This window comes from Ilyonectria robusta (assembly GCF_021365365.1).
Source record: "Ilyonectria robusta strain PMI_751 chromosome Unknown BGZ61scaffold_4, whole genome shotgun sequence".
Lineage (NCBI taxonomy): Eukaryota > Fungi > Ascomycota > Sordariomycetes > Hypocreales > Nectriaceae > Ilyonectria > Ilyonectria robusta.
In genome coordinates, this window is record NW_025764438.1 from 1,716,002 (window position 1) to 1,741,577 (window position 25,576).

Below are 25,576 nucleotides of genomic sequence, written 5' to 3' on the forward strand. Positions count from 1 at the left end.
TTATCGCTTATCGTGCTATCGTTATCGGGACCTATCCCTTATCGCGCCTCGTTGGCCATGGGATGACGAAACCGAGGCAACTCAGACCAGCAACTTCACACTGACAAGCCAGCACGAGTCTCAACGTCGGAACCCGGGGCAGCTGAATCGCCTCCTCTGTCGAAATACCTGTTGTATATCTTTATGCGACTCCTATCGACATATTGATTTCGCGATTGACCCAAGCACTGCAGCACCGGGACCGATTGAACCGAGATCACCCCGCCATTCGGGATCTAGGCCACAATGCACAACGGTCGTAAGTGCCCTGGAACGTTCGCGAAGGACGACATTTAACGAGTGTGTGCAGGCTCTCACCCCCTGCTGGAGCAGGTTCCCTTGACAGTGTCCCCGTTCGTATCCCTCCCAGCCGCGACGACGCTCTCCTACACCTACAGGAGCATGCCATCGGCCCTCCCCCCTTCAGCTCTAGACATCGCCCCGATTTCAGACGATCCGGCGGGCCAACCGAAGCCCAAGTATGTGATATCAAGCACTGGACATGCTGCGCACCCTGACGATATAATCGCATCCTGCCGCGCGCTACAGGCGCATGTCTCGAAGATGCAGGAGGACGCCGATCGAGAGTTGAGGGAATTGGAGGAGAGGTTTAAGTCGCGGGACCTCGCTGAGAAGAGGAGAGTGGCACCAGGCTGGTTGGATAGCGAATCGCGCTTGCTGGAGCCAGAGAGGAATACTCCGGCGCAATCACAGGGCATTGGCAGTGTGCCAGAGGCGCAACCAGCCCAAAGCGAAAGGAGCGAGCCTACGACCGACGATCAAGGTGCAGCACTTGACCGTGCATTTGGAGGCATGGCATTGAGGTAGGGTGTTTTAACATGCGGTTGACGACCATATCACGAACAGGCGCAGGGGCATTTTCTTTTTGTTCGGAAGCAACCATTATGTCAAGTCAATTAAGAATACATTATACGGACATCGAATGTTATTATCTGTCGCGACCGTTTGTTTTATGGGCATTCATTAGGGATCCCGCTCTACATGAGACCGGCGACGGCGATGAGAGCAACGCCGGCAGCCACGATATTGGAAACGGCGAATCCGGGAGCTCCACCCTCAACAACAGAAGTGGTAGGGGTGCTGGAGGTCTGTTCTGTTGGTTAGAATCATCTTTTCTGTGTGAAAGGGGGATTTAAAGGATACATACCGAGTTGGAGCTAGGGGTGGCCACGACGGAGGGAGTGGTGGCGACAGACTCGACGACGACAGCAGTGGTGGTAACGGCAGCAGTCTCCTCGACAGCAGTGGTCTGAGCAGCCTCGGTCTCCACGACGGCTGTAGTCTGCTCAGCAGCGGCAGTGGTTTCAGCGGCGGCGGTGGTCTCCTCCACTGCGGCGGTAGTTCCAGCAGCAGCAGTGGTCTCCTCAGCAGCAGCAGCGGTGGTTGAAGCACCGGCGGGAGTGGCATCAAGACCGCAGGCCTCGGCAGCAGCAGTGACACCATCGCCATAGTCTGGCCAGAGGTCGTACTCGGTGGCACAGGCAAGACACTCCGCAAGGAGCTCGGTCCACTCAGAGCTGTCACAGTAGCCATCATCCTCGGCGTCGAGGATGGTGTAGCCTGAGTCGATCGTGTTAGTCTCGCTGACCTTTGAACACAATGGATTGCAACTTTATTGCGAACACTCACCACAGCTGGCGTGACACTGGTACTCAGCACCAGTAACCGCACGCTTAGCGATGGAGACAGAGGCCGGGAACTGGAAGCTTCGTCTGGCCTGGGCGTTGGCCAAAGCCGAGGCGCTGGCCAGGGTGGCCAGGGAGCCAAGGGTGAGGACAGAGGCGGTCAACTGCATCTTGAATGAGGCTTAACGAGTGGGAAAGGGTTGAATGAAGGTGGTGTGCTTGAGAGTTGAATAGGGTGATGCGTGAAGCTTCAAATGCGTATGCAGGTACTTCTGAGCTTACTTATACCCTCTGCGCTCGGCATATCGAGCCAAGACGTCCATCGCCAAGGCGCATCGCTAAGAGGATACGCGCGTATATCGGCACACAGACACTGCACATACAGTATAGCGCTCATTTAATCTACGGAGTAGTTGCTCAAATCGGCCGTCGCCAACCAAGCGTTCTAACTTCGGGTCCAATGTGCCAGGAACCCCGGCGACGGTCAGCGTGGGTTGGCCAGGATTGAGTCATGTTTTCAGGGCCCCTGGCTTTCTCTGGCGCTCTAAATCCGAGCTACCGATGTCGGCTTCTGCATGCTCAGAGCCCCGGCTCCGAGTCGAACGATTGAAAGTTGGGGATGGAGAGCCAGGAGGGCCAATCAGCGTTCATAGCAAGATCTGATTAGATTTTGGGTACTATCTTATCTGATCATCTGATAATAACTCAACCCACTCCTCGGGCCCCATCGCAAAGGTTGCAACAACAGCCCCATCTAGTTAGACGCATTGCATGGGCCAGCTTGATTTCTCCACCGATGACCGGTGGTACTGTCCGAGGGTGGGTAGGAGACATTTGTGGGCTGCAACCAAGAATGACACCCGTTATTGCCGTGAAAACTGTCGACCAGTTGAGAGCTCAGTTCTTAGATCGGGATCTCACTTTACGAGGTGCATTAGTATAATAAGGACGCGTAGGCCTGGCGCCACCACCGACAAGAAATACGAGGTAGTTGCTAACCTGAAAATTTGTGTTTCGAATTTCCTGCTACATTTGCAATCTCCGACAGTTTACACCCCTTGCCTACACATTGCTCAGTATGCCTTTTCTCAAGTCAGCGCTTGGTGGCTTGGCTGCAATGGTAGCTTTCGCCTGTGCTGCGACAGACTATGGAACCGAGGAAGAAATGGGCCCGGCTGCCTTCATGTGGCCGGCTGACAGAGTCTGGGCAGCCTCCATGGACAATACCGCTCCTTGTGGTTCTGTTGCAAGCCCCGGAAATAGAAGCGAGTTTCCGATGCGTATGTTATCAAAATCTTCAATATGAAGTTCTTGACTGACAAAGAACAGAGAGTGCACATGTTGCTTTGGTCGTCCAGGACGAGTCTTATACTATCCAGCTGAGCATCTCTTACCTGTCAAGTAGGTCGCCTTTGAATTCATCAGTGTAATGCAGCATCTAACAAGTCTAGATCCCAAACGCAACTCGGACTTCACGGTGCTTATCGACAGCGATGAATTCGAATCCATGAACCCCGGCCATACTTGCGTATCCGTTCCGGACGCTGTCGACTCCGTTAGCGCTGGCGACAAGGCAACCCTCCAGATCAAGTACATTGCAGACTTTGATTCTTCCGAGAACCAGACCTTCTATGCCTGCGCCGACGTCACATACGTGGAGCTCACAAACTTTGACGAGTCTGTCCCATGTTTCAATGCTACCACATCGGACGACGATGATTCTTCTTCGTCGTCCTCGTCGTCGACTTCATCATCGTCTGCGTCGTCTAGCAGCACTGCCAGTTCCGACTCGAGCAAGTCCAGTTCGGGTGGCCTTTCCAAGGGCGCTATTGCTGGCATTGTCGTTGGCTCAGTTGGCGGTGTCTCTCTGGTTGCTCTGGCTGCCCTGCTTATCTACAGACAAAAGAACAAGCGTCTCAATGCACTCAGGCAGCAACATTCGGCTAGAGGAGTAAACTGGACGGAACAGCCCCCCAAGAACTCCCAGTCTTCTACAGGGAGTGTCAGGCTGAATGACATGTCTTAGAGAATTAAGTGGTGGTGCTACGGCTTGGAAGGGGTGTGAGTGGGTGTAGGAATTTCTAATGGTGGTAATGCATTATGCTGGGATGAACATCTTTGACTAAATCACACAATCATCCATCAATCCATGATTGGCACGAGATCATTTAGGGAGCTGGTTGGAAGTCATGATAACAACTTTTGAGCACAAACATGGTGTCCCCATCCTCAGTCTGTCTGTAATTCTGCTTCCTGTGCCGACATAACCGAAAGATGCCAACCTGCTTCCCCAAGTCAACCTATAGCACCCAAAAGTTCACTCCCGGCCGTACTTGAGCCAATCTTCACTACAGTGTTGTGGGTCTGGCTCTCCACCAACAAGGGGGCCAGAATCGATAACCTTAGAACTTACAGCCTAGTCACTCCACCCGGGCGACAGTGGTTCCACCTCGGACACTAGGGTACCTATCTGACAGCTCGGTCTCCGCTGGACGGGTCACGAATACGGACCGACATGGCATGCGTTTGGACTCGATGTGCTGGGACCTGGCGAGGAAGTGCCGGATCAGGTCATGAAGTGGCCCATGTTCCCAGATAGCTTCATCTTCAAAGTGAGGGGGATACGCAATCGCAAAAAAGGGCCGCCTTGGCACGCGTTTGCCTGGCGTTAAATTTTGTAAGTAATTGCTCACTGAGAGCTCATGTTCACCGCTGGCAGCACTTTTGTCATGTACTCGGCCCCAATATTTCGGCCTGAATCGAATCATTTGATCCCGATTTCGGGGTTCGCATTCGGTAGTTCCAATAAGCTGACCCATGTTGGAACGTATTTTCAGCTCCGAAGCTTCAAATTAAGCTATATCCGGCCAAGCTTCCCTGACGTCAAATGGGTGATGTGATGCGACCAGGCTAATGAGGCCGCCTTAACCGTTGGATGACAAACAGATCTAGAAAAACAAAGCTGGGAATTAGCTTCATCAGCTTGCAATTAAAGCAAAAACAAGGCCTGAAGAACACGTAGATTAAATGCGGAACTTTTATCGGAACCGTGAGAGCGCATCTTCATCACACCTCGGCGAGCCCGTGGTCTAGATCACCGCCAGGTCACGTGTCGCACTCGGCTGTACGGAGTGAATGGGAGCTGTAGAATTAAGCTCAGAGCTTCACTAACACAGCTCTCCAGGAATGTAAACATGATCAATTTTGAGGTCTCGATGTCGATCCTCCCGGCTTGTAGTATAACTTTATCTCAAGCTTTCAGCTCTTTATGGCATGGTTTGCATCTGGTGCAGGCGATCCAGGGGCGGGCAAGAAGCGATCCGCGCCATCGCACAAAGGATGCTTTCCGCTTGGTGCTCCCTCGCGTCTCCCTTGAGCGACGTTTTCGGCGACGCTGGGCTCCTGCAATCCCGGCCCTCACCCACGGAACTACCGACGTATGGCCTGTACAACTTTGCCTTGCCTCATCAGGGCAAGCTCCGGTGGGAAGCTGCGTTTGAGCTTGAGCCGATCGCTTCTGTGTGCATCCTTCGGCTCGAGGTCACGATGGTGGTCCATGAGGGACGCGATCCCAAACCGTCGACAGCTGAGGGTAACCTTAAAAATCCAACCTGGATATAAGAACCGGATGTCTCGCATGTAGAAGGTTAGCCTGCACCAAATAAGCATTCCCGACTCTCCTGCGCTCTTCCACATCGGCATCCGGCCACTCATCTGCAACCAATTCACTTGGCAGTTGAGCAGCTGTGTGAAACACCAGCCTTCCACTTTGAAACACACGTCAACACCAAAAACTGCAATCATGTTCAAGGCGACGCTTCTTTTGCTGCTTGCCTCTCAAGGCCTGTGCAATCCGATAGGTGCTTATCGACACCCGCGCATGGGCGGTCGGGATAGTGCGCCTATAATTACGAATTTCTCATGGCAGGAGTTCGCCGCGAACACTGGCGTGGACCCAAAGGCATACATAACCAATCCTGGCAAGGGAATAGAGGAGAATTTTACGTGCACAAAGGTTCGACCACATCACTCCTCCTTTGATGGTCGTTTATTGACACATTCTCTAGCAAACTGGGCCAGACCGACTCGACTGTCCTGGTGCCATTTCCGCCTGGACAGAGCAGACGGAAGACGGTCACTTGAAGATTAAGGCGGGACAGTGCATCGCAGCCACCAAGAATCTCTGCCGAACCGTCGTGTGTGCTCCTCGGGGATCCTTGAATATCCACATCGACCAGATCATCGGGCGGATGTGGAATCCCCTATCGATGAGATGTGTGCTGGGAGGCAGAGGAGGAATCCTTCAAAGCAAAGACTCGGCGTTCATCATTGAGATGGGGACGCCACAGGAATAAAAGTTTGTTTGTGTTAGGCTCAATTAGCCTGGAGTTTGTGGTAAAAAAAGGTCGATATCTTCGGCGGGTCATTTTGGGCATTAGACGGTTTGCCTCGGTCGATGTCATTCCTTAATACGACCGAGTTTCTAGCTTGGCATCACATCTGATCCAAACTACCTTCTTTAATTCATCAATTCTTTTGTCATGAACTTATCCATTTTGGTGACTTGAAAATTACTAAACTCCAAGTAGTGGACTTTAAATGTGATACACGGGTCGCAAGCGGCGAGGCAATGCCAGCCTCAAAATAGCCCTCCGCCATTGAGAATGCTAGCCGCGGCTTTCTTCATGGCCGTGTTGGCGACCAGGAACAGGCTTGGCCCAACGCTGATTCTCGCAACGCCAATCTTGGCCAACTCACCCGTCGTCAACGCATCTGGCGTCGCGGCCAGCTTGACGGCGACTCGGCCGTCCAGCTCCTTGACCAGCGTCTCCACCCACGCCGTACGTATCCCACGCTCGGAACCGCCCCAGTAGAAGACAGTCGTGGCACCAGCATCCAAGTATGCCTTTCCGCGGGTGATGGCCTCCCGGACCATGGATTCGTCGTCAAGCTCCGTGTTGAGGTTGAAGATGTCGCACCGGGCGTTGAGCACAAAGTCGGGGCAGCCAGCATCGGCGGCAGCTTGGAGGGCCGTCTTGTAGCGCCGGACTTGCTCATCGATGCTGTACATGGTGGCAGTGGATGGAATGCTGTCCTCAATGTTGGCTCCAACTACGCCAAGTTTGACGGCTTGTGCCACAGAAGTGGATATCTGGTCGCCATAACCGTCTTGTAAGTCGGCGGTCAAGGGCAGGCCGGCGGCTTTGCACAACGGAGCAAGCTTGGCGATTGCCTCGAAGTTTTGTTCCATTGTGAGATCCTCATCCTTGAGGCCAAGAGCGGCAGCAACGGCCCATGATGCTGAGGCAATGGCCTTTACAGGTTTGGAGTCGCCATCATTGAGAGAGACGACAGCGTTGAAGGATGGAATGTCCCACACGTTCGGGAAAACGATAGGTGAGGAAGGGACATGCAGCGCCTTGAGTTGTTTGGCAGATTCATTAGTCATGACTGCTAACTTTCTTTGTGAATTGGATCAGGGGGTGTTTGTGAACCGAAGATATTCGGAATGCTCTCAAAGTCACTCTTATACTGCAAGAGGGAAACAGTTGTTGACTCAGACCGAAGCTGATGAGCCCGTCAACGAAAGGGCGCGGTAATGAGCGGGGCAATTCGAGGCCGAGAAGCGGACGGCTTGGCCCGGCGTTAGCCACTGAATAAGTTACAAGCTACGATCGTAGCGTTACTTCATTAGGTAGTGGTCGAAATTCAATCTGTGTGATTCCGGGCGGCTTTCCTAGTTCCGAGGAATGGTTGACCGCACACACTTGTGCTGGATGACGTTATTGGGCGGGAGTTGGCACGATTGCCGGACTAGGTCAATAGCTCTGTGGGGGGAAGGGTTTGCTGTTTGCTGTCAGCTGCAAGCCTCAAAAGAAAGTATTTTGCGCCTTAGTCGGACTTGGAACTAAAAGTGAATTTTCATACCCGAGGCTAAAACTGGGCGTTTGCTTGTTACCGTTGTGCCCCGCGAGTAAGATGACGTTCCAGATGCGAAAGGCCGTCCCGGCCGACATCCCGGCCCTGTGCGCCGTCTACTTCTCAGCGTTTTCAGACACGATAGTCGGGCGACAAGTCTTTCCGCCCGGTTCCGAAGCCGCGCACGTCTTTTGGGTCACCAGCCTGACGAAAGATCTCCCAGATCCCAATTTCGAGTTTCTCGTCATGACCACCCGCTCCGAGGGCGATGGCGAGGACCAAGTTGTCGGCTACGCGAAATGGGTCCGGCCTGGCACTCCCATCGAGATGCCCCCGCCGGCCGACGCCTGGCCGCAGGACGGCAACCCGGCGCTGGCCGTCGAATTCTTTGGGAAATTGACGGCGACGCACAAGCACATGATGGACGACCGGCCGCACTGGTACCTGTCGCTGATTGGGGTGCGCAAGGAGTGGATGGGAAAGGGGGCCGCGAGCCCGTTGATGCGATGGGGCGTGGAACGAGCCGACGAGGACGGGCTGCCGTGTTTCTTGGAGGCGACACCCAACGCCAAGGGCATGTACGAGAAGTATGGGTTCCGCGTGGTGGGCCAGCAGGAGTTTGAGTCGCCGAGCGGGAGAGTGTTGGATTTCTACATGCTCCGTGATGCAACGACGAGTGGGAATTGAAGAGGGAGCCAACGGCTTGGCAAATAGATCTTGTCACGCCTGCAGGAGTTGGAGTTGATGTGAATAGGATCGCACCGGACGAGATATATAGCCCTCATAGATCGACGATAGACAACCGGATTGCGACCATCCACAACACCCGCACCGCAACACAGACCGTCTCGCTATCCACTCCAGAACAGCCATCCGCAATGTGCAAGTGCGAGTTTAACCAATACGCCTGCGGGCACGAGGACAAGCGAGAATACATCAATTGCAAGACGGGACAGCCGATGGCGGACAGTCGGGACAGCTGCGGCTCAGTTCACTTCACACCGAAATACACCAAGGGGCCATGTACGACCGCCGGGTGCGACTACCACGAAGTCAACGAGAAGCCGTGGAAGTGCTGCCAGTGCAAGAAGGGGCCGAACGAGGAGCCCACTTGCGATAACGATACGAAGCCGTTCAGGTGGGACTTCTATGATTGCGGACACAGGCGGTGCTCGGCTTGTGAGGTGTGGGAGGATAAAAAGGACAAAAAGGGCAAGGGGAAAGTGACTGGCGGCGGTGGGAGTGGAAGTGGGAGTGGGAGTGGAGGAGCAATTAGTAAAGATGCTCTTCAGAAGAATCTCAAGCTGACTACGTCGGGAATTTCTAAGGGTTCCTCGATTGGAATGTAGTTAGTTACTTGAGCGCAGTCTGTTCATTGAACAGAGCTCTTTGGGTGGCGACTCGCTTCCCGGAGTGAACAAACCCGAGCCTCGGCTGGGTTAGGGGAGAGATTATAAGGTAGAGGGGCCACTCGGCCGAGAAATCGACTTTGAAAACTTGCCGGGGAGGGAGTCATCGTGGCGTGTGATGGGGAGATGGCTGCGAGATGGTGGCGTAAGTTATCCGACATCCGATCAGCTCTGGAGAGTAAATCAGTGACGATCGACTACTATTCTCGTCATCGTTTTGTGCCTCGGTGCCCCGGCCTGCGCCCCATCGTCACCCATGGGGGAGATCCATTCCCGTTGGAGTTTTCATCGTTAGCGGCAGCGATGACGTTTAGTTTTGGAACTTTTTTTTCTTGTGTGGTAATCGTGCACAAGACCAAGACCTCGATGCACTCGCAAATGGATCACCTCGGTCTCCAATTCGGGCCTAGACTCGCGAGAGACGCCTGCAGGATGGAAGAATCTGCTGGAGACCGGGCGATAGTGTGCGTCGGGACGATGGAAAGGTCGCGTGACTTGTTCCCTCTCGTTTGCGGTCTTGTTTTTATTCGTTTTTAGTGTGGTTGTTGTTTTGTTCACTCTCTTCTTTTGCTTCCTCGTCGATACCCTCACGTCGATCAAACTTGTGGACGAACGGCTATTAGTGCAATCAGAGCTCCCAAAGTGCTTGCATGTGAAAGCCAACTAGGCAAAAACACACGGACAGCCTACAGGCAGAAAATCAACCAAGCCGTGACAAGGGTAAAAAGGGGATCAGCCAAGGAGTCTGGACCACGTACGTCACCAGAATCTGACACCGAAACCGAGCAAAAAAAGCCACTGCACAGCGCAGCGCATTGCATCGTATTCGCGGCGTCCAGCACAGCCCATACTTTCACCCCTGGATTCATTCATTCATCATCACTTTCGCGTCACCTTCATTTCAGCCAAACCTCAACCTCAACCTCGCCCTCTCCTTATCCCGTCACTGCCATTTCGATTTTCAGCAGCTTCGATTCTTGCTTTGTGTTCCCTAACACTTCCGGACGTTCCTTTTTCGATACCAATTTGCGACTCACGATTTACGACCTGCGATAAGCGACCATCGAGCAACGAGCAACCAGCGAAACCACGACTTGGCCGCCCGCCTTCGTCCATCCGCTGCGATTGATTTAACCTCGCCACCGTCATCTTCACGACGACAAACTGCCATGCCCGCCATGGAACAATCCACCACCACCAAGCTGGCCTCGTACCTGTCAAGGTTGAGCCCTGTCCCAGCCTTCCCAGAGTACACCGGCCCCTACAAAGTCGGCACTGTCGACATCGAGATTCCCGTCTCCGAGCTGGAGTCGCCTGCACCTGTTCCTGAGGGCGCCAGCGACATCAACACCGTCCAATTCCGAATGTTCTACCCAGCCGTCTCTGCTTCGAGCGAGAAGCGGATCGGCTGGCTGCCCACCCCCCAGCGACAGCATCTCTCTGCCTACACCAAGTTCCTTGGGATTGGTCCCATGCTGGCAGAGTTCCTCTCGTAAGTCTCGCCCATAATCAGCCCATTATCTCAATACCATTCAGAATCAATACGACGGATGCATTTGCTGACCGCTTCGACCTCCAGATTCCTCCCCCGACACCTCCACTATACCACCATCCCCGTCCACAAAAATGCCACCCTGAGCGAGCCCACCGAGTCCCAGCGATGGCCAACCATGATCTTCTCCCACGGCCTAGGCGGAGGCCGAAACTCGTACTCGTATATTGCAGGCTCTCTGGCCTCCCACGGTATCGTCGTCCTCTGCCCGGAGCACCGTGATGGAAGTGCTGTCGCAACCTTTATACGCCAACCCGGTACCTCTACTGGACGCCGCCAGATCCCCTACCAGAAGGTCTCTCATGATGTCAGCCCCGAGGTGTACGACGCCCGCGAGGCCCAATTGAGGATTCGATGCTGGGAGATGGCCTTGATCCACCAAGCAATCCTGGCCGTCGACCGTGGCTCGAAGTACACCAACCTGAACCGCTCCACTCCAAGCCTCGCCCCGTTCGTTGGGAAGCTCAATGTCCACGACCCTGGTAGCATCATCTTTGCCGGCCACAGCTTTGGCGCTGCCACAATGGCGCAATTCCTCAAGAGCACCTACTACGCCAGCGACCCGAAGGTTGCAGCCATGGAGAACCCGCTGTTCACCCCCGCCGAAGGTTCCGAGATCCGACAGCAGATCACCGAAAAGACCATCACCATGTTGCTCGACATGTGGTGCATGCCTTTGATGGCCCCCAACTCGGCGCCGTTGTTCAACCTCCCCCTGCCTGTCTATGCCGACGTCCCCACGGCTCCTGGTGGCAAGGCTATTCTGGCCGTTGAATCTGAGTCCTTCTTCAAGTGGAAGGAACATCTTAATGTCAAGGCCCGGCTCTTGTCCCCCGATCCCACTGCTAAGACCGTCACGCCTGATTTGTACGAACGCCCCAGCGGAATGAAGCTCCCGGAACCCAACTTCTTCTACGTTATGAACTCGGCCCATCTGAACCAGTCTGACTTTGGAATCCTCTTCCCCTGGCTGACGAAGAAGATCTTTGATGCCGAGCAACCCGAGCGGGCACTGCGCCTTAACCTCCGAGCACAGCTACAGCTTCTGCGAGCCAACGACATTCCCGTCGCTCGCACCTACGTCGGAGACTTGGTAGACGGCACCCAGTTCGACAAACTTGACGTCAAGAAACAGAGTGGACCCAAGTGCCACGACGGCACCAACGACGACCAGGCCATTTTCGACAGGAGCAGAAGCGACTTTGTCAACCACTGGCGATGGATTGACCTAGTGGGCATGGGCGACTCCGGCGAGAAGGAGTCGGGCAAGACCGTTGAGGAGCAGGTCGAAGAGACCGAGCAAGATATGAAGGGCTCGCTTGATCCTAGCGAGGAGATGGCTGTTCCCGTGACCCAGACTGCCAACGCAGTTGCGGCCTAAGAGTGTTTTGATGGATGCGAGAAGACGAATTTCATGACGAGCGACCTCTTTTTGTACACTTTGTTTGTTTACCGCTTCGGTGGCTCTTTTCCCTTGTTATGAGATACCTCTTGGCGTTGGCATAGATACGGTTGTGAGTGCGGAGGATGGACAAGCTCCCCCACACTGGAAACATAAAAGATTGGGGGTTGAATGGTTTTGCTGGTGGCTGTCACAAAAGATCTGATAATAGACGCGCAGTTCATCCATGCCAACCCGACTTCATTACTATGCTGTCCTCTCTTCGCCACTTCATCCTGCCTCCCCACACCCCGAGAAGTTCCTCCACAAGCCGTCAAGCCCATTACTGCATCCCCAACGAAGCCGCCAATCTTGAGAACGAGGGTGACACCGGTGCCATCATCGCCCAGCATGGCCATGCATGCCCATCTAGCCCAGATGCGTCCATTCCCGTACGGCATCTTTATTCCATGCCACCGACAATACTTCCCCATGTCCATTCCACCCACATTCATTCCACCCACGTCCATCCCCATCTCTATGCGTATATGCGTGTACTCTCAGGTTTTTGTCGATAACGAAGCTGGAATGATATCCCAGACGGATATGGGGACACAGTATTGGTTTCATTAGCCACAGCTCAGGCGGCAGGGTTTCCCTGACGGTTCAGAGTGCGGATTCTCGAGACCGGTCGTGCGAAGTTGAAATCGAATGCTCATGTTGGCTTCACCTCAGAGAGGCTACTAGACTCAGCAACCACGGTAAGATGATTATTGATTTCCTGGGTGTTGGTGTGGGGATCGACGAGCATATCGGTAATAAAGTCGGCATCCACATCGGACTCGTGCTCGACCGGCAAGCTACCTCCTGCGTCGTCCGATTCGTCATCACTGGAGGTGACGATTCGCTTGCTCAACTGCCCTCTGCGCGCCTTATTACTGCCTGGTTGATTCCCTGTTACACCCCTCTTTCGCTTGGATTTACAGCGAACAACGGAGGTATCACTGTCGTCGCCCTCATCCGTATTGTCTTCTTGCGGAGGAGTGGAGAACTGGGCCACAATTTGGCTGGACAGCGATCGAATATGGGAGCGTATGCTAGTCGGGCCAAGTTGGCACTGTGGCCGAGATAGGCATGTTGAATAGAGATCCCGTTTCCCTTGTCCCCGTCCGCGCCCTCGATCCATCAAATTTTTATCCTCCGCGCCCTCACCTCGCCTCTTTTCTTCCTGTCTTCTTCCTGTCTTCATCCTCTCTTCTCCCGGTTTTCGCCCACGATGCCCTGTCCCGCGCTGCCACCCGCAAGTCCAAGGACAAGGCCAAGGCCAAGCGCTTCTCTCGCACTACCGTCTTCTCCGCCGGCTTCTCCGCCGGAGATAAAATAGAGAATGTGAATGATGATGAAGAGTTATGATGATGATAATAAAGAGTTATGATGATGAGAATAAAGAGTTATGATGATGTAGCGATAGTCGAGAACGAGCGGGTGAGAGGAGAAGAAGAACAAAGATTGACGGCGAGACGAGGAGGGGGATAATAACACGTATTCTGTGCTCTTTCCAAGTGTTAAGTCTTGCTTGGTATTGCCTTAGAAACGATGTATTCCTAATCGATGGAAAGGTCTTGCCCTCCTATTTCCCGAAAGTATATAAAAAAAGCATGGCTCTGGGATTGGGTAACATCTCATTAAATGCGATCACCTGGTCAACTAACTTTCTTACCAACGGATGAAGTAGCATGGATGGACTGGTGATACTAAATACCAACTCTTTTATCCTAATCGCCCTTGGCGATGTTGCACGTTGAGGGTTGACGTACGAGTACTGCGGGTCTATTATCGGATCTTTTGTGACAGCCACCAGCAAAACCATCCAACCCACAATCTTTTATGTTTCCAGTGTGGGAGAGCTTGCGCCGAGAGTATCCCAAGTACAAGAAAAAGAGCTGCCCAAGCGGTACATAGGCAAAGTGTATAAGCGAAGCCCGCTCGCCTTGAAATTCCACAAGGTGGACGGTAAAGCATGCTTGGGTGAACGTCGGTCAAGCGACATGACCTTGAGGGCTTGGAGGTCCATGAAACGACGTGACCTTGAGGGCTTGGGGGAAATATATAAGGCACTCATCGTTTGCCAAACAAAGTGGTAGTTCTCAGACATCAACATTCAAGAATACAGCAAGCGACTGTATACTTCTCAAACAAGGATAACTATCATGGACATCTTCGGAACTATGGTACCCCGCCGACTCCTGGCCATGATCAAATCAACAATACGACAACCACCTGGAAAGGTGCAGAACCAGGATTGCACCATACTCCAGTTGCCAGTTGAGGTGCTCCTTCTCATTCTGGAAAGCCTCCCTTTGTCCAGTCAAGTTAGCGTCTCTCAAACCTGCCGCCCACTGCGGACTATTTTGTCGCACCTGCGCAACTCGGCGTCGTACCTCCCGCGCGGCGAGTTCCTGGAGTTTCTTTCCTGCCTCGCTCGCAACATGCCTGAGAAGTGGGTGTGTGACGTGTGCCTCAAACTTCACCCTGTGCGCGTGCAGGACACTTGGAAGAATCCATACCGCAGCTCTTGTCCTCGATACCATGTGTACCAGAAGACATACAGATTGGAACACTTCAGCCTTGACAACCGCCATGTTCAACTCGCCCTCAAGTATACACGCATGGACAACATTAGCCAAAAGCATCAGCGGTACCTGAAGACACTGCTGGCTCCGCACCACGGAACCTTCGTCGCCGATTCGCTTAAGGACACACCACTTCAGCGTCGGCACTCGGTCTATCCCAAGATTGTCAATGGGAGGTATCTGGTGCTATCAGTTTGGCGCTACGATATGGATCGCCAGAAGGTGTCACGACCAAGAATGGGTTCCCTACGGGTATGCGGGCATCAGATATTCAACGACTGGGACGATGTCTTGAGAGAAATGGCCGGGTACCGAGTTCAGGATAACCCTAAAAAGGTGCTATGGACCGCTGTTGGCACAGCTTTCCAAGCAGAGGGTGCCGAGGTGCGCAAGTCTTGTCCTTACTGCCTGACCGACTTCTCCGTACAAGCATGTCCCGAACGCGCCACGGTGCGTATGTGGCAGGATCTAGGGCCTGAAGGGTCCCCATTGAACACAGAGTGGACGGAAAACAACATCTCCGTGCCTTTGAAGGAAAAAGAATTTAAGATTATCAATGACAAGATTCCCGGAGACATTCGCAGACTCTACGAGTTGGAGTGAGAGAAGAGGATGGGCATACGTTGTTTTCGAACTTGAAGAATGATTCGGCGGTTGCTAGCTGTAGTCGAAGCCAGTTATAAACGAATTTGAGGGTGAATCCTTGAGCGCAAATTTTCCATTAGCGCATAACGGCGAGCAAGATAAGAATTGAGGTATAGTTCAGGAAGCAGAGAAGATAGAGTAAGATCATGCGGTCCTCTCCAGGATACTGTCTTTTGGGACAACCGCTAGCTGATCAAATAAAAACATCGAACTCAGAATTTCTGGTGCTCCGTATAATATTGGACACTTTCGGAACGGGCCTCATCAAGTTGATGAGTTTGTTGTCCATAAGCGCTGGGCTGCGGCGGTCCGCATAGTGGCGCAGCAGGCAGACACGAGAACGCCTAGGCGGCAAAGCGCCGACCACAGCACTAGTGCCCTGAAACAAGAATCTCCCCCTTGCCGAGTGACTCCTCTGGCTCTGATCTGATTGAGCTGTGGCGTTTGCCCAGTCTAGAGCATTGGATGCGAGCCCCAGACGGGACGGTGGAGATGATGCCTGCGCCCTACTTACGGGCACTAAAAGCCCTAAAGGCCCTACGGCGGGGGATCTTTCCGGGGGGTGGCTGCGCTGACCAGGGATCTGGCTGGAGCAGGCGGCCTCATTCGAACCGAAAACAACGAGCCACATATCAGCTTTGCGAGGATGGGCTTGGGGGCGACGGAAATGGATCAGTGTGAGGGATCTTTGCTCATAAAAAACACATGTCCCAAAAGATTCTCTCCTCACTATTTCACGCCGCTTTAGTCAGGCACGGCTCGGTCCCACTAACTTTGACAGACCCCAACGAGCTGGGTCGCCTCGAGGTTGAAGGCCGGGTGCAGGAGGATGTCAAGGATACGATGCACGATCTCGAGCAGATATTGCAACACGCTCAACGGGGGATTAATATAACACCCATCGAAAACCACAACGTAGAGTAATGTATGGTTGCAAAATGTTTGGTTTCAAAGTCGAAATGCCATTCTTGTTATTAGCAAAAGAACCCTGTATATATGGGGAGAAGGTTAGCATGGCCTTATGGACTTCGAAACACTGGCATGCTCAATCCCAGCATATTGATCAATATACAAGTGGGCGCGCAAAAGTTCCAGCAATATGCCTGATTTGCAATAAAAGGGTTAGCTTTAAAAATAATAACAAGAGCTTACCTAATAAGAGGATTGATAAATTATAAATAAAAATAATGAAATAAAATAAAATAAAAATCTTATTATTTATAAAATTCGAATTTTAGTAATATTTTTTATATATATTAATATCTCAAATTAACTGCCATTAGCAATTTAAATGTTGTCGGAACTTTTGCATAACTGCACATACAGTACGCACAAGAGGCAAACAAAGCTACATACCTAGGTATGACTACCTTATGGCAGCACCCAATGATTCCCGCTTACCAGCTGCACCGCCCCGACAAGGATTAGAGGCCGCCTGCACCAGGTACAACCGCCACGCCTGTAGCCACCCACTCTAGCTCCGCCAACTCACCTCACTCCTTGTCAGCTTAAAGCAGCATGGGATTTAGAAAGTGCATAGTCGCCTTGTACCAGACAAGTTGTGGCTGATTTCATGTGGGTTGGACCAATGACCGTCAAGAACGGTGTGGATTAGCGCTGCTGCCTGTAGGCAGTCGGTCTGCCTGGTGTTTGGTGTTGGCAACGAGGGCGTGCATGTGGCAATCTCACAACGGCACATTCCCTGTATAAAGAGGGCTGTTGCAGCCTTCAGTCAGCCTCATCCGAACCATCTCATCTCCTCTTCATCATCTTTCTATCTCGCCTTCGCATCCCCCGTTGCTCTCCACCTCCTCCTCATCCCTCAACACTCGTCTTTCTTTCCCAACTGCAACACAAGAAGAGCAAGGAATCATGGGTGGCTCAGACACAATGGAGTCCGTTCAGAGCCGCGACGACGATAATTCCTCCATCGTCATTGTGACTCCTGCAGAGCCCGTCGAGGTTGAGACTAAGGGCAAGACTGTTAAGGAGACTAAGCCTGAGGTTACTGAGGAGACTAAGCCTGAGGTTACTGAGGAGACTAAGCCTGAGGTTACTGAGGAGACTAAGCCTGAGGTTACTGAGGAGACTAAGCCTGAGGTTACTGAGGGTAAGCATAACGAAGTAGTCCAACCTGACACTACTGCACCAGGTGCTAACGCATCCAAAGCCAAGAGCGGCGAGGACGTGGAAATGAAGGACGGGGAAGAGAAGAAGGAAGACGAGGAGAAGAAAGAAGACGACGACAAGAAAGATGACGAGGAAGAGAAGAAAGAAAAGATCATCGTTGGTCTCGTCACCGACAGCAAGGACTTGTACGCAAAGTACGACAATAATGGCGACCGATCATGGACCGACAAGTACCCCGACGACCTCGAAGAGGCCGCGGAGAACGAGGAGACCCAGAAGTATGCTGTCATCATCCGAAAGAGTAAGTGACACCAGAGCCTGAGCATCGCGAACCGTCACTGACTCTCCCCACAGTGAAGCCCAAGGAGGCCGACTCCACCAAGCCCCTCATCATCGACAGCATCATCATCCAGTCGCCCTATCTCAAGCGCGTCCTGGGCAAGGTCTTCGAGGGATACCCTGGCGTCGTCACCGAGGTCTCGCGGCTCAAGTTCCACGCGCCCTTCGAGTGCTTCGTCCACCGCTGGGACCGCTTCGCCGCCGCCAAGGATGACGCCGCCCACGACGACCTCACCCGCGAGCACATTGGGCTTCTCTACACAATCATGAAGGAGGAGCTGGGTGATATCATCCAGCTGCGCGAGGACTACTTCAAGAACCGCGCCGTCGCATTCGAGCACGTCTGGACCCTCTTCCCCCCCGGCTGCACCGTCTGGGGATCCGCCAAGGGCAAGCCTGTAGCGGTCAAGTTCACCTCCGGATCCTACGCCAAGACCCAGTGCGGCAACGTGTACGTCTTGCAGTGCAAGGTCATCGACTGGGACGGCACGATCATGGGCTGGACCAACCTGAACCAGCAGATTGGCGAGTTCTCCGGCACAGTCCCCTTCGCTGAGTTGAACTGCTACCCCCTCGAGTACCATCCTCGCCTGGACATGGCCAAGGCTGTCCTTGCTGAGCGCGGCCGCCGATTTGAGGAGCTTGCCGGATATTGCTACAAGTTCTACAAGGGCACTGCCGTTTGGCACGTCGATCCTCGCCGGTCCCGAAAGGAGAATGTCCAGTCCCGCATCGTCATCGATGGCGTGAACTGGGAGAAGGAGAACCCGGATCACGTTGTGTGGCTTGAAAACATTCACGCACAAGTTGAGTTCTCTGGCCCCGGGGGCCGTGTCGGTAACGACAATGACAGCGATTCCGGAAGCGACTGGAATTCCAACGCCCTTGACGAGGATGATGTTGAGGGCTTGGATAAGCGTCCTCCTCTGACCGAAGAGCAGCTCATCATGACCTACCCCATCGTGCGAGGCTACTCGCTGAAAAACAAGCGATGGATGGAATTCTTCATCGACGATGTCTCCGAGGTCAACTTCAACGACCAGGCCTTCAACTCTCTCGTGCTCCCCGAGGACCAGAAGGAACTCATCCTTGCTTTCGCGCAGAGCCAGGTCAAGTACAAGGATGCATTCGACGACATCATCTCGGGCAAGGGCAAGGGAATCATCATGCTCCTGTCTGGCGGACCCGGTATCGGCAAGACTCTGACTGCGGAGTCGGTGGCCGAGGAGATGAAGGTGCCCCTCTACATCATGAGCGCCGGCGACCTTGGAACCGAGGCATACGAGGTCGAGAATAACCTGGGCCGTATCCTCGAGATGGTGGCCAACTGGAACGCTGTCCTCCTGCTCGACGAGTGTGATGTCTTCCTCGAGGCCCGCTGCGCCAACGACATCGCCCGCAACCGCATCGTCTCCATCTTCCTGCGCACCCTCGAGTACTACGAGGGAATCCTTTTCCTCACCACCAACCGCGTCAAGAACATGGATCCCGCCTTCCAGAGCCGCATCCACATGTCGCTCGAGTACCCCTCGCTCGACGCCGCTGCCCGCGAGGCCATCTGGCGCGGGTTCCTGGGCCGCACCGTCAACCTCGACGCCAAGGTCGAGGGCGAGGCAGCGCACGCCATCTCAGACGCCGAGATCAAGGATCTAGCTAGGCTTGAGCTTAACGGTCGCCAGATCAAGAACACGCTCAAGACCTCCAACTTGCTGGCCTGCCACAAGGGCGAGAAGTTGGCGTTTAAGCATCTGCGGATTGTGCTGAAGGTAGAGGGCCACTCTTTGTAGTTGTAGGACCCAGCACGCTTGATGGTTTTTTGTTTTTTTGAGCGATTATGATTCTCATGATGAATATTACGGTAGCGATGGAGGATTTGGGGGCTTAGGATTTGGCGGTTTAGGATGAATGGCTCAGGATGAATGGCTTAGGATGAATAGTTATGGGAGACTAGCTGTACCTTAGGTATAAATAACAAGAACCAAGAATTTTACATAAAGCCGTCAAAGAAGGACTATTGTGTACTTGCTCAGTTCATTCCGTGCGTTCCAGACCTCAAGGCATCCGGAATCTATCCACTGCTGGGCTTTTCACCTCGGGCAAGGAACAGCTGTTGCTCTCCACCAATTTCCTCGGGCATCTTACACCTGCTCGATGTCCACTTCCAGCCCCAGCCTTCAAGGCCAGCCTTTTCGTAGGCATCTTTGACATCCTGCTCCTTAAACCCAAGGCGAGTGATGGTGTGACCCGACATTTGATGCACTTTGTCTGCCAGAGGACACCCGCTCTCCTTGGGTGCAACCCAATCAACAATCACTAGAGCTCCTCCTTCGGCGAGTCGCTCGGAAAGTCTCTGGATCATCACTGTGTAGTCTTCCACATGGTGAAGTGCCATGCACATCACAATGACGTCGAAGCCGAAGAACTCGGGCGAGTTGAGCTCAGGCGATGGAGTCGCGTCAGGTTTAAGGAGGTCACCGGGGATTGCGCGCCTCTTCTCTGGAGAAACCCCTTCCTCTTGAGCTTTTTTGTTGTATTGATCTACCATTCCAGACGAAATGTCCATACCGCGGATTGAGTCGACGAATGGAGCCAAGGCCTGTACATGTTAACGACGGGGATCGCCATTCTAAATGAACGAAACTTACACGAGAGGCAAGGCCATTTCCGCATGCGTAGTCGAGCATTTTAATCGTCTGAGAATTCCCATCTGATTCTGAACGCTTGATACCGATCCATTCAGTATTCTGGCTGAGGTTTGCGACAATCTGATTCGACATTTCGACGATCCAGGGAATCGTAAAAACATCCGCAGCGACCTTGCTGGTGCTTGTTAGCAATAAAGGACACCCGCCATAATCACGTACTTGGTACTTACTCGAAATGTTCCTTATTTTGTTCTCCCAAGGACTTCCCTGCACCATGATGGTGATGATGGTGGTGCTCCTCCATGGTGGGATTATGCGTTGCAAAGGTCAGGCTTACACCGTCTGATAGCAGATGTAGATCGGTCGGGTACTATTGAAGGTTCTTGTGCAAAGTAAATTGCAATGATAAAGTTCCTTAATTTGAAGGAAATGAAGACCGAAGCGGCCTCTATATATCCATCTACACCGAAAGTCACCGGAAAGTATCCGGCCACCAGTTTGTTTCCGCCCGTTTAGTATCCGGACTCCAATTGCGGACCACAAGGGTGCATAAACGGCAAGCATGTCAGGCCGCAAGCGTACATGGAATAGTGAACCATTTCAGGTGGTCGCATCAATACAGCCAGGCAGCAACGCGGCCAAGCCTTGAACATATGCCATCAGGGTTGGGACTCATTCATCATCGTCCGGTGACGGAAACAGCCAAGTATGTAGAGGTCGTGACCACGCCAAGTAATGATACTACCCCGGTTCGAAATTTAGGCTGAATATGTAAATTACAAGAAATTCATAGAAAATAGGGTATACCAGCTAAGGCACTGCTTCGGATTCCGGTTGCAGAGCCTTTTTAACGGCCTTGGGCAGCAATCATTACCTACAAGGCCAAACGTGTGCCGCCTTGCACGCATTAAAGCCAGAATCATTATAATACATGCGAACACAGAAGAGCCTCATAGTTTCAATCCATATAAGTAAACGATACACCTTAAAAGAATATTGAAAGACAAGTCTTGTATCACATAGGAAATAACCTCGTAGGTGTAGTAATTGCCGACCCAGTCGGCACGTAAGCTTCTTCTTCCGAAACATATCGCTTTGCCTCAACTCCTTCAATCCAACCTCCGAAAATTAGAACATCGACGATCAATATATAGCCGAAACGTTCAAGCTAAAGAGATGTTTGCCCTTACATCTAAACACGCCATCTGAAACTATTTCAAGCCTCTTATTCCAATCATATATTCAGCCCATAAACTCAACCCCTTCCCATTCACTCTGACGTGTGCACTTCCTTTCACCCAGCAAGTTCAGCCCTTTCACGAAAACTCAGGTTGCGCTGGGGTTCCTTTGTCCGTTGAGCCACACGGTGATCCTCGCAGAGATTCCCACCCACACCAAGCGCCCTTGCCGTGCATCCATTGTAGACGCAAATGTGATTTTGGCAAAATTTGGAGAGTTGTCTTGGAAACCTTGGGGTATAAGTGTCCATGAGACAATTCACGTCTCTCGCTCTGCAGGTGTGTTTGCTGCAGAACTCGCCCTTGCGTCCACTAGGAGTGACAACTACCCTTTTCATGCAGGTACCAGAACTACAAACGTCTCTAGGGCTCTGAATTGGCGGGCAGGTAAACTTTTCATCGCGGCTTGAAGGCAAACTTTGAGAGTTCTGGCGCAAGCGCTGTCGGTTGGATTTCGTCGGATTGGAGCGGTTATCAAAGCTAGCAACAAGCTGGGAGATTGCGTCGATGGGCCGGACGTCCTCTTGCTTCCTAGAATCAGCCTCAGGCATGACGGCGGAGCATTCGCGACAATACACCCCTTCCATAGGGAAATCTCTGAACAGGGTGTGATGAAGCTCGTTGATATCAAGGTCGTCAATGTGACAAAACAGATTGCCCCCAACACAATTCAATGGATTGGGGCATTTCATAACTGCATCCACCTTTTGATCATGCTGGCATTCAAAGGTTACCCTCAAAAGCATGCACATTTTCGAGTTTTGATCCCTGTCGTGGTAGTCGAGTTTGAACTTTAGAGGCTCACCGTGTTTGAACGTTGCCGCGTTGAAATATGCGCGGTCGTGAGACTTCCGGAGCTGTTGAATTCATCGTCTTTAAGTACATATGTAGGTATTGATTGAAAGGTTTGAGTTTACTTGCCCTTGACCTTATGTTCATTCTTGTGGTTTCAATAACATGATGCTCTCTGTAGATCTTCGACGAACAAATCCGTAATGTTCTATGTATTAGAGTATACGTTACCCAGAGACCACAGAAACAGAAACGACTTGTTTGATCCCTGTTCCTAGTACCTTGAACAAAGAAAGGCGAGTGTATTAATTCGAGAACAAGGTCAATGCGCACAGCAAATCACTCTGTTCGAGTCTTCCACTCACAATAAAACAATGAGGTTCCCGTCTCTACTAAATCAATGACGAATGTACAGGTTCACAATATGATTTACGTGACAGCAATGGCTAACGGGCCTGAAGAAGGTATTGATGCGACCATCTTGGTATTCTTATGTCCATCTAGGTGATGACTTCTATCCATCTTATCCACTTGACTACCTTGCGGCAGTCCAAAACACGGACAGCCTCGCCACAAAGAAACCACTGCCTTGAGCCCTGTTATGTAATCCCCCGTTGCGCCTATGTGTCCTGGCCTCCAATTCCTGTCATTCCCATGACCCAGGAAGCGAGAATGGTCCTTTGTTCAGCAATCAACCACCCCCCCTGGAACATATCCCCATTTTAAACCTCTTGAGCCACTCGGACCCCTTGGGGCTGTTGGTTGACTTGTTTCCTGCCGTGTCCTGCTCAAATCACTCAAACAGTTTCCTTGTCATCCTTCTTCTCCTCAGCCTTCTCATTTCCCTCCTCGATCTCAACAGACTCGACAGCGGCGCTCAGACCACTCTCCTCGTTAGTAGTCTCGAGGCTCTCTGCAGCCTTCAGGAAGTGCTGGGCGACGTCGTTGTGATTGTTGAAGTATGCGAGATCCAAGGGGACGTAGTTCTGCTCGTTTGCAAGCGCGGGAGAGGCTCCCTGCTCCATCAGAAACTTGATCGTCTCGAGGTGGCCGCCAAGAGCAGCCCAGTGAAGACCAGTGTTTCCGTGTTCGTTGCCCTCATCAAGGAATGCCTGCTTCTCCTCCTTTGGTCGCGACTCAAAGTACTGGACAAGTTCTCGTACAACCTCTTTGAGTCATATCAGCTTCAGATTCTCCGAATATTCAAAATACCGGCAGCGATTTCGCCTAGAACTTGCGCAAGTGAGGTGTTGACATACCTAAATGGCCGTTTCCAGTCGCCATGTGCAGGCATGTGGATTTGGCGTCATCCTGTGCGGCTGCGACAACCTCGGCCGGCGTCACATTCTCTCGCTCCGCCAGGCTCTTCAGAGTCTCGGCCAAATCTCCCTTTTCTCCAGCACGAGCAAAGTAAATGAGATCATCGATCTCGTCTTCAGTGAGTTTGGGGGCCATGGCGACGATTTATGATGTTTGGGATTGAAAAGATTCAAAATTTTATGAAGAGTGAGGGGACTGTGTGGGTTAATACCCCGCGCTTTTCGCACGGTACACGTGGGGCGAGGTACAGGGTAGGGTAGATGGTGTTGGTATAATGAGGATATCATCCACAACGCGGCTTTGGCTTGGCTAAGTTTACATCGGAAAAATTCTTCGACTTGGTCTGAGATTTAAGAAAGAGCAAGAAATATTTCTTGATCCAGCCATTGACACAAATTCCCGGACTCGTCAAGCCACTCGATTTCTGCTTTGATCCCAAGGTTAAGCATCACCTGTAGCTCCCTCATCATCTCAGTGACTTCCATCTCACCTGGAGGGGAGCTTTGAAGTACTTTCAACGCTGATTCAGCGGCCCGACGATCTCTTGAAGACAAGTAGATTATTGGATCTTGACAAGATGTTGAAGATACAGCAGTCCTGGTTGTGGCGAGGGTGAGTGCTGAGCTTTGGCTGTCTTGACTTGATGCTAGATCGGGACTCAGGTTCACATTCTCTGCTCCATGTATATGCATCAGCTGGCTTGACTTGATCCCAAGCCATCGTATTTCAGGCGTGCGAGCATTGATCTCGTGGGCCAGCTTCTGAGAGCCGTATCGGTAGCATTTGAGGATGTTGACACCGTCAGGGTCAAAATCCATCAAGCCCAGTATCGGCAATTGAGGGTTGGTCGTGTGGACCAGATTCAAGAACGACCGAGTAATCAAGTCAGGGTAGCCTTTGGCCTAGAGAGCTTTAGCTTCGTCCCCAGGGAAGAAATTCCGCCTACCGTCAGGACAACGCCAGGCCCACAAGAAGATGTCATCCAGAATTGGGAGGAGCACAGTGATCGGAATATTGCCTTTATCCATTAGAACTGCAATGTCCTACAAGGCTGGGTGTCTTACATCCTTCTCGACCACTAAGATCCACCTCAAATTATCGAGATTGACTTTGGAGATGGATGTGCTTGTGGGGATGGGAATGCCCTGGTTTGGTTAGAAGCAGCCCGGGGCATCTCATCATGGGTACTGACCAAATTACCCGCCGTTGAATCAAGACAGCTGCCATCTCTCAGTTCGATTACCAGAGGGCCTGCCAATACGCCTTTCGACGCAGCGACCTATTGCGATTAGCTAACATTGGCGAAGCACTTGCTGACAGGCGCACAATGTTCAAGTCTCCACGATTGACGCCAAGGGTAAAAGCGAGATCGTCGACGAGCTCGTCCACTTGGCTTTGCTTTTCGAAGAGGTCTTGATGCTGGTAAAAGATGTGCCTAAGACATGCACCCAATTAGCACATCGCATAAAGGTTGCTTCGCGTAAGTCGAGACCCACCGCTTGGTGAGTATGGTCCCCGAGACCAGTGCATCATGAGACAGCTGAAGAATGAGGAGAATCCTTGCTGGCGACTGTTAGTCAAGGCGAAGTTGAGGCGTTGCAGCGAAGTCGTACTAAACTTGCGGGCCTCCTGCACAGTTCGACCAGGGAAGCGAACAGGCTCGAGTCGGGTTTCACTGGTCCTACGATGGGAGGCCCTGCGGGACAGTGTGATTGACAACCCTTGACATGCAGCTAGAGAATCCACAAACGTCTCCAGGATGGATTCCATGGCGGCGACCACGGCCCCGACGGCGCCGTCGGGGCCGTGTCCGCCGTGATTTGTCGTATTCGTATCAGAGACATCGTCACCATCGTCCACATCGTCATCACTATCGTCTGTCGTCGGG

The 25,576-nt window shown here is 52.4% G+C and overlaps 15 protein-coding genes across 15 annotated transcripts; 7 read left to right on the forward strand and 8 right to left on the reverse strand.

Moving 5' to 3' along the window:
• The first annotated feature begins 89 nt into the window (after window positions 1-89).
• On the forward strand, window positions 90-944 carry BGZ61DRAFT_585583 (uncharacterized protein). Its single transcript, XM_046256412.1, has 2 exons — window positions 90-298; window positions 350-944. The coding sequence occupies exons 1-2, from the start codon at window positions 286-288 to the stop codon at window positions 865-867; spliced, it is 531 nt and encodes a 176-aa protein (XP_046108613.1). The 5' UTR covers window positions 90-285; the 3' UTR covers window positions 868-944.
• On the reverse strand, window positions 945-2,085 carry BGZ61DRAFT_445320 (uncharacterized protein). The gene is made up of 3 exons (XM_046245069.1): window positions 1,690-2,085; window positions 1,208-1,620; window positions 945-1,148 (listed from the first exon to the last, which is right to left on the reverse strand). Exons 1-3 carry the CDS (start codon window positions 1,853-1,855, stop codon window positions 1,038-1,040), a joined length of 690 nt encoding a protein of 229 aa, XP_046108614.1. The 5' UTR covers window positions 1,856-2,085; the 3' UTR covers window positions 945-1,037.
• A 583-nt stretch (window positions 2,086-2,668) lies between these two features.
• Window positions 2,669-3,904, forward strand: BGZ61DRAFT_515052 (uncharacterized protein). The gene is made up of 3 exons (XM_046252223.1): window positions 2,669-2,965; window positions 3,015-3,086; window positions 3,137-3,904. The coding sequence occupies exons 1-3, from the start codon at window positions 2,764-2,766 to the stop codon at window positions 3,709-3,711; spliced, it is 849 nt and encodes a 282-aa protein (XP_046108615.1). The 5' UTR covers window positions 2,669-2,763; the 3' UTR covers window positions 3,712-3,904.
• Window positions 3,905-5,397: 1,493 nt separating this feature from the next.
• BGZ61DRAFT_166543 (uncharacterized protein) lies at window positions 5,398-6,207 on the forward strand. Its single transcript, XM_046237532.1, has 2 exons — window positions 5,398-5,700; window positions 5,753-6,207. The coding sequence occupies exons 1-2, from the start codon at window positions 5,488-5,490 to the stop codon at window positions 6,038-6,040; spliced, it is 501 nt and encodes a 166-aa protein (XP_046108616.1). The 5' UTR covers window positions 5,398-5,487; the 3' UTR covers window positions 6,041-6,207.
• Window positions 6,208-6,210: 3 nt separating this feature from the next.
• BGZ61DRAFT_445324 (phosphoenolpyruvate phosphomutase-domain-containing protein) lies at window positions 6,211-7,279 on the reverse strand. The gene has a single exon (XM_046245070.1). The coding sequence runs from the start codon at window positions 7,132-7,134 to the stop codon at window positions 6,325-6,327; it is 810 nt and encodes a 269-aa protein (XP_046108617.1). The 5' UTR covers window positions 7,135-7,279; the 3' UTR covers window positions 6,211-6,324.
• Window positions 7,280-7,546: 267 nt separating this feature from the next.
• BGZ61DRAFT_504032 (acyl-CoA N-acyltransferase) lies at window positions 7,547-8,931 on the forward strand (the record flags this gene model as incomplete). The annotated part of the gene is made up of 4 exons (XM_046251783.1): window positions 7,547-8,280; window positions 8,474-8,490; window positions 8,561-8,840; window positions 8,897-8,931. The coding sequence occupies exons 1-4, from the start codon at window positions 7,665-7,667 to the stop codon at window positions 8,929-8,931; spliced, it is 948 nt and encodes a 315-aa protein (XP_046108618.1). The 5' UTR covers window positions 7,547-7,664.
• A 1,101-nt stretch (window positions 8,932-10,032) lies between these two features.
• On the forward strand, window positions 10,033-11,980 carry BGZ61DRAFT_166554. Its single transcript, XM_046237533.1, has 2 exons — window positions 10,033-10,505; window positions 10,593-11,980. The coding sequence occupies exons 1-2, from the start codon at window positions 10,183-10,185 to the stop codon at window positions 11,944-11,946; spliced, it is 1,677 nt and encodes a 558-aa protein (XP_046108619.1). The 5' UTR covers window positions 10,033-10,182; the 3' UTR covers window positions 11,947-11,980.
• Window positions 11,981-12,572, reverse strand: BGZ61DRAFT_166555 (uncharacterized protein). Its single transcript, XM_046237534.1, has one exon. It carries the CDS (start codon window positions 12,480-12,482, stop codon window positions 12,015-12,017), a length of 468 nt encoding a protein of 155 aa, XP_046108620.1. The 5' UTR covers window positions 12,483-12,572; the 3' UTR covers window positions 11,981-12,014.
• Window positions 12,573-12,661: 89 nt separating this feature from the next.
• BGZ61DRAFT_474471 (uncharacterized protein) lies at window positions 12,662-13,195 on the reverse strand (the record flags this gene model as incomplete). Its single annotated transcript, XM_046248581.1, has 1 exon — window positions 12,662-13,195. One exon carries the CDS (start codon window positions 13,193-13,195, stop codon window positions 12,662-12,664), a length of 534 nt encoding a protein of 177 aa, XP_046108621.1.
• A 1,517-nt stretch (window positions 13,196-14,712) lies between these two features.
• Window positions 14,713-15,533, forward strand: BGZ61DRAFT_445327 (uncharacterized protein). The gene has a single exon (XM_046245071.1). The coding sequence runs from the start codon at window positions 14,787-14,789 to the stop codon at window positions 15,180-15,182; it is 396 nt and encodes a 131-aa protein (XP_046108622.1). The 5' UTR covers window positions 14,713-14,786; the 3' UTR covers window positions 15,183-15,533.
• A 1,681-nt stretch (window positions 15,534-17,214) lies between these two features.
• BGZ61DRAFT_445330 (P-loop containing nucleoside triphosphate hydrolase protein) lies at window positions 17,215-19,716 on the forward strand. Its single transcript, XM_046245072.1, has 3 exons — window positions 17,215-17,238; window positions 17,395-17,655; window positions 17,709-19,716. The coding sequence occupies exons 2-3, from the start codon at window positions 17,418-17,420 to the stop codon at window positions 19,478-19,480; spliced, it is 2,010 nt and encodes a 669-aa protein (XP_046108623.1). The 5' UTR covers window positions 17,215-17,238; window positions 17,395-17,417; the 3' UTR covers window positions 19,481-19,716.
• On the reverse strand, window positions 19,717-20,741 carry BGZ61DRAFT_445332 (S-adenosyl-L-methionine-dependent methyltransferase). Its single transcript, XM_046245073.1, has 3 exons — window positions 20,569-20,741; window positions 20,339-20,513; window positions 19,717-20,289 (listed from the first exon to the last, which is right to left on the reverse strand). The coding sequence occupies exons 1-3, from the start codon at window positions 20,640-20,642 to the stop codon at window positions 19,762-19,764; spliced, it is 777 nt and encodes a 258-aa protein (XP_046108624.1). The 5' UTR covers window positions 20,643-20,741; the 3' UTR covers window positions 19,717-19,761.
• Window positions 20,742-21,632: 891 nt separating this feature from the next.
• BGZ61DRAFT_474475 (uncharacterized protein) lies at window positions 21,633-22,127 on the reverse strand (the record flags this gene model as incomplete). Its single annotated transcript, XM_046248582.1, has 1 exon — window positions 21,633-22,127. The coding sequence occupies one exon, from the start codon at window positions 22,125-22,127 to the stop codon at window positions 21,633-21,635; it is 495 nt and encodes a 164-aa protein (XP_046108625.1).
• A 646-nt stretch (window positions 22,128-22,773) lies between these two features.
• On the reverse strand, window positions 22,774-23,850 carry BGZ61DRAFT_504036 (ankyrin repeat-containing domain protein). Its single transcript, XM_046251784.1, has 2 exons — window positions 23,628-23,850; window positions 22,774-23,536 (listed from the first exon to the last, which is right to left on the reverse strand). The coding sequence occupies exons 1-2, from the start codon at window positions 23,821-23,823 to the stop codon at window positions 23,166-23,168; spliced, it is 567 nt and encodes a 188-aa protein (XP_046108626.1). The 5' UTR covers window positions 23,824-23,850; the 3' UTR covers window positions 22,774-23,165.
• Window positions 23,851-23,946: 96 nt separating this feature from the next.
• On the reverse strand, window positions 23,947-25,494 carry BGZ61DRAFT_445339 (Spo11/DNA topoisomerase VI subunit A). Its single transcript, XM_046245074.1, has 7 exons — window positions 25,302-25,494; window positions 25,185-25,251; window positions 25,015-25,123; window positions 24,881-24,967; window positions 24,753-24,833; window positions 24,635-24,706; window positions 23,947-24,590 (listed from the first exon to the last, which is right to left on the reverse strand). The coding sequence occupies exons 1-7, from the start codon at window positions 25,456-25,458 to the stop codon at window positions 24,039-24,041; spliced, it is 1,125 nt and encodes a 374-aa protein (XP_046108627.1). The 5' UTR covers window positions 25,459-25,494; the 3' UTR covers window positions 23,947-24,038.
• Between the last annotated feature and the right edge of the window lie 82 nt (window positions 25,495-25,576).

Bases quoted from the DNA above. Each gene is read 5' to 3' on its own strand.
- BGZ61DRAFT_445320 (XM_046245069.1), bottom strand. From the start codon at position 1,855: ATGCAGTTGACCGCCTCTGTCCTCACCCTTGGCTCCCTGGCCACCCTG. The intron at 1,621-1,689 runs GTGAGTGTTCGC...CGATCGACTCAG, and splicing joins CCAGTGTCACGCCAGCTGTG to GCTACACCATCCTCGACGCC. The intron at 1,149-1,207 runs GTATGTATCCTT...CCAACAGAACAG, and splicing joins CCACCCCTAGCTCCAACTCG to ACCTCCAGCACCCCTACCAC.
- BGZ61DRAFT_515052 (XM_046252223.1), top strand. From the start codon at position 2,764: ATGCCTTTTCTCAAGTCAGCGCTTGGTGGCTTGGCTGCAATGGTAGCT. The intron at 2,966-3,014 runs GTATGTTATCAA...GACAAAGAACAG, and splicing joins TAGAAGCGAGTTTCCGATGC to AGAGTGCACATGTTGCTTTG. The intron at 3,087-3,136 runs GTAGGTCGCCTT...TAACAAGTCTAG, and splicing joins GAGCATCTCTTACCTGTCAA to ATCCCAAACGCAACTCGGAC.
- BGZ61DRAFT_166543 (XM_046237532.1), top strand. From the start codon at position 5,488: ATGTTCAAGGCGACGCTTCTTTTGCTGCTTGCCTCTCAAGGCCTGTGC. The intron at 5,701-5,752 runs GTTCGACCACAT...CACATTCTCTAG, and splicing joins AGAATTTTACGTGCACAAAG to CAAACTGGGCCAGACCGACT.
- BGZ61DRAFT_445324 (XM_046245070.1), bottom strand. From the start codon at position 7,134: ATGACTAATGAATCTGCCAAACAACTCAAGGCGCTGCATGTCCCTTCC.
- BGZ61DRAFT_166554 (XM_046237533.1), top strand. From the start codon at position 10,183: ATGCCCGCCATGGAACAATCCACCACCACCAAGCTGGCCTCGTACCTG. The intron at 10,506-10,592 runs GTAAGTCTCGCC...TTCGACCTCCAG, and splicing joins ATGCTGGCAGAGTTCCTCTC to ATTCCTCCCCCGACACCTCC.
- BGZ61DRAFT_166555 (XM_046237534.1), bottom strand. From the start codon at position 12,482: ATGGGGATGGACGTGGGTGGAATGAATGTGGGTGGAATGGACATGGGG.
- BGZ61DRAFT_445327 (XM_046245071.1), top strand. From the start codon at position 14,787: ATGGATCGCCAGAAGGTGTCACGACCAAGAATGGGTTCCCTACGGGTA.
- BGZ61DRAFT_445330 (XM_046245072.1), top strand. From the start codon at position 17,418: ATGAAGGACGGGGAAGAGAAGAAGGAAGACGAGGAGAAGAAAGAAGAC. The intron at 17,656-17,708 runs GTAAGTGACACC...CTCTCCCCACAG, and splicing joins TGCTGTCATCATCCGAAAGA to TGAAGCCCAAGGAGGCCGAC.
- BGZ61DRAFT_445332 (XM_046245073.1), bottom strand. From the start codon at position 20,642: ATGGAGGAGCACCACCATCATCACCATCATGGTGCAGGGAAGTCCTTG. The intron at 20,514-20,568 runs GTAAGTACCAAG...AACAAGCACCAG, and splicing joins CAAAATAAGGAACATTTCGA to CAAGGTCGCTGCGGATGTTT. The intron at 20,290-20,338 runs GTAAGTTTCGTT...TAACATGTACAG, and splicing joins GAAATGGCCTTGCCTCTCGT to GCCTTGGCTCCATTCGTCGA.
- BGZ61DRAFT_504036 (XM_046251784.1), bottom strand. From the start codon at position 23,823: ATGGCCCCCAAACTCACTGAAGACGAGATCGATGATCTCATTTACTTT. The intron at 23,537-23,627 runs GTATGTCAACAC...TATGACTCAAAG, and splicing joins GACTGGAAACGGCCATTTAG to AGGTTGTACGAGAACTTGTC.
- BGZ61DRAFT_445339 (XM_046245074.1), bottom strand. From the start codon at position 25,458: ATGGAATCCATCCTGGAGACGTTTGTGGATTCTCTAGCTGCATGTCAA. The intron at 25,124-25,184 runs GTGGGTCTCGAC...TGCATGTCTTAG, and splicing joins GGGACCATACTCACCAAGCG to GCACATCTTTTACCAGCATC. The intron at 24,591-24,634 runs GTAGGCGGAATT...AAAGCTCTCTAG, and splicing joins GGCCTGGCGTTGTCCTGACG to GCCAAAGGCTACCCTGACTT.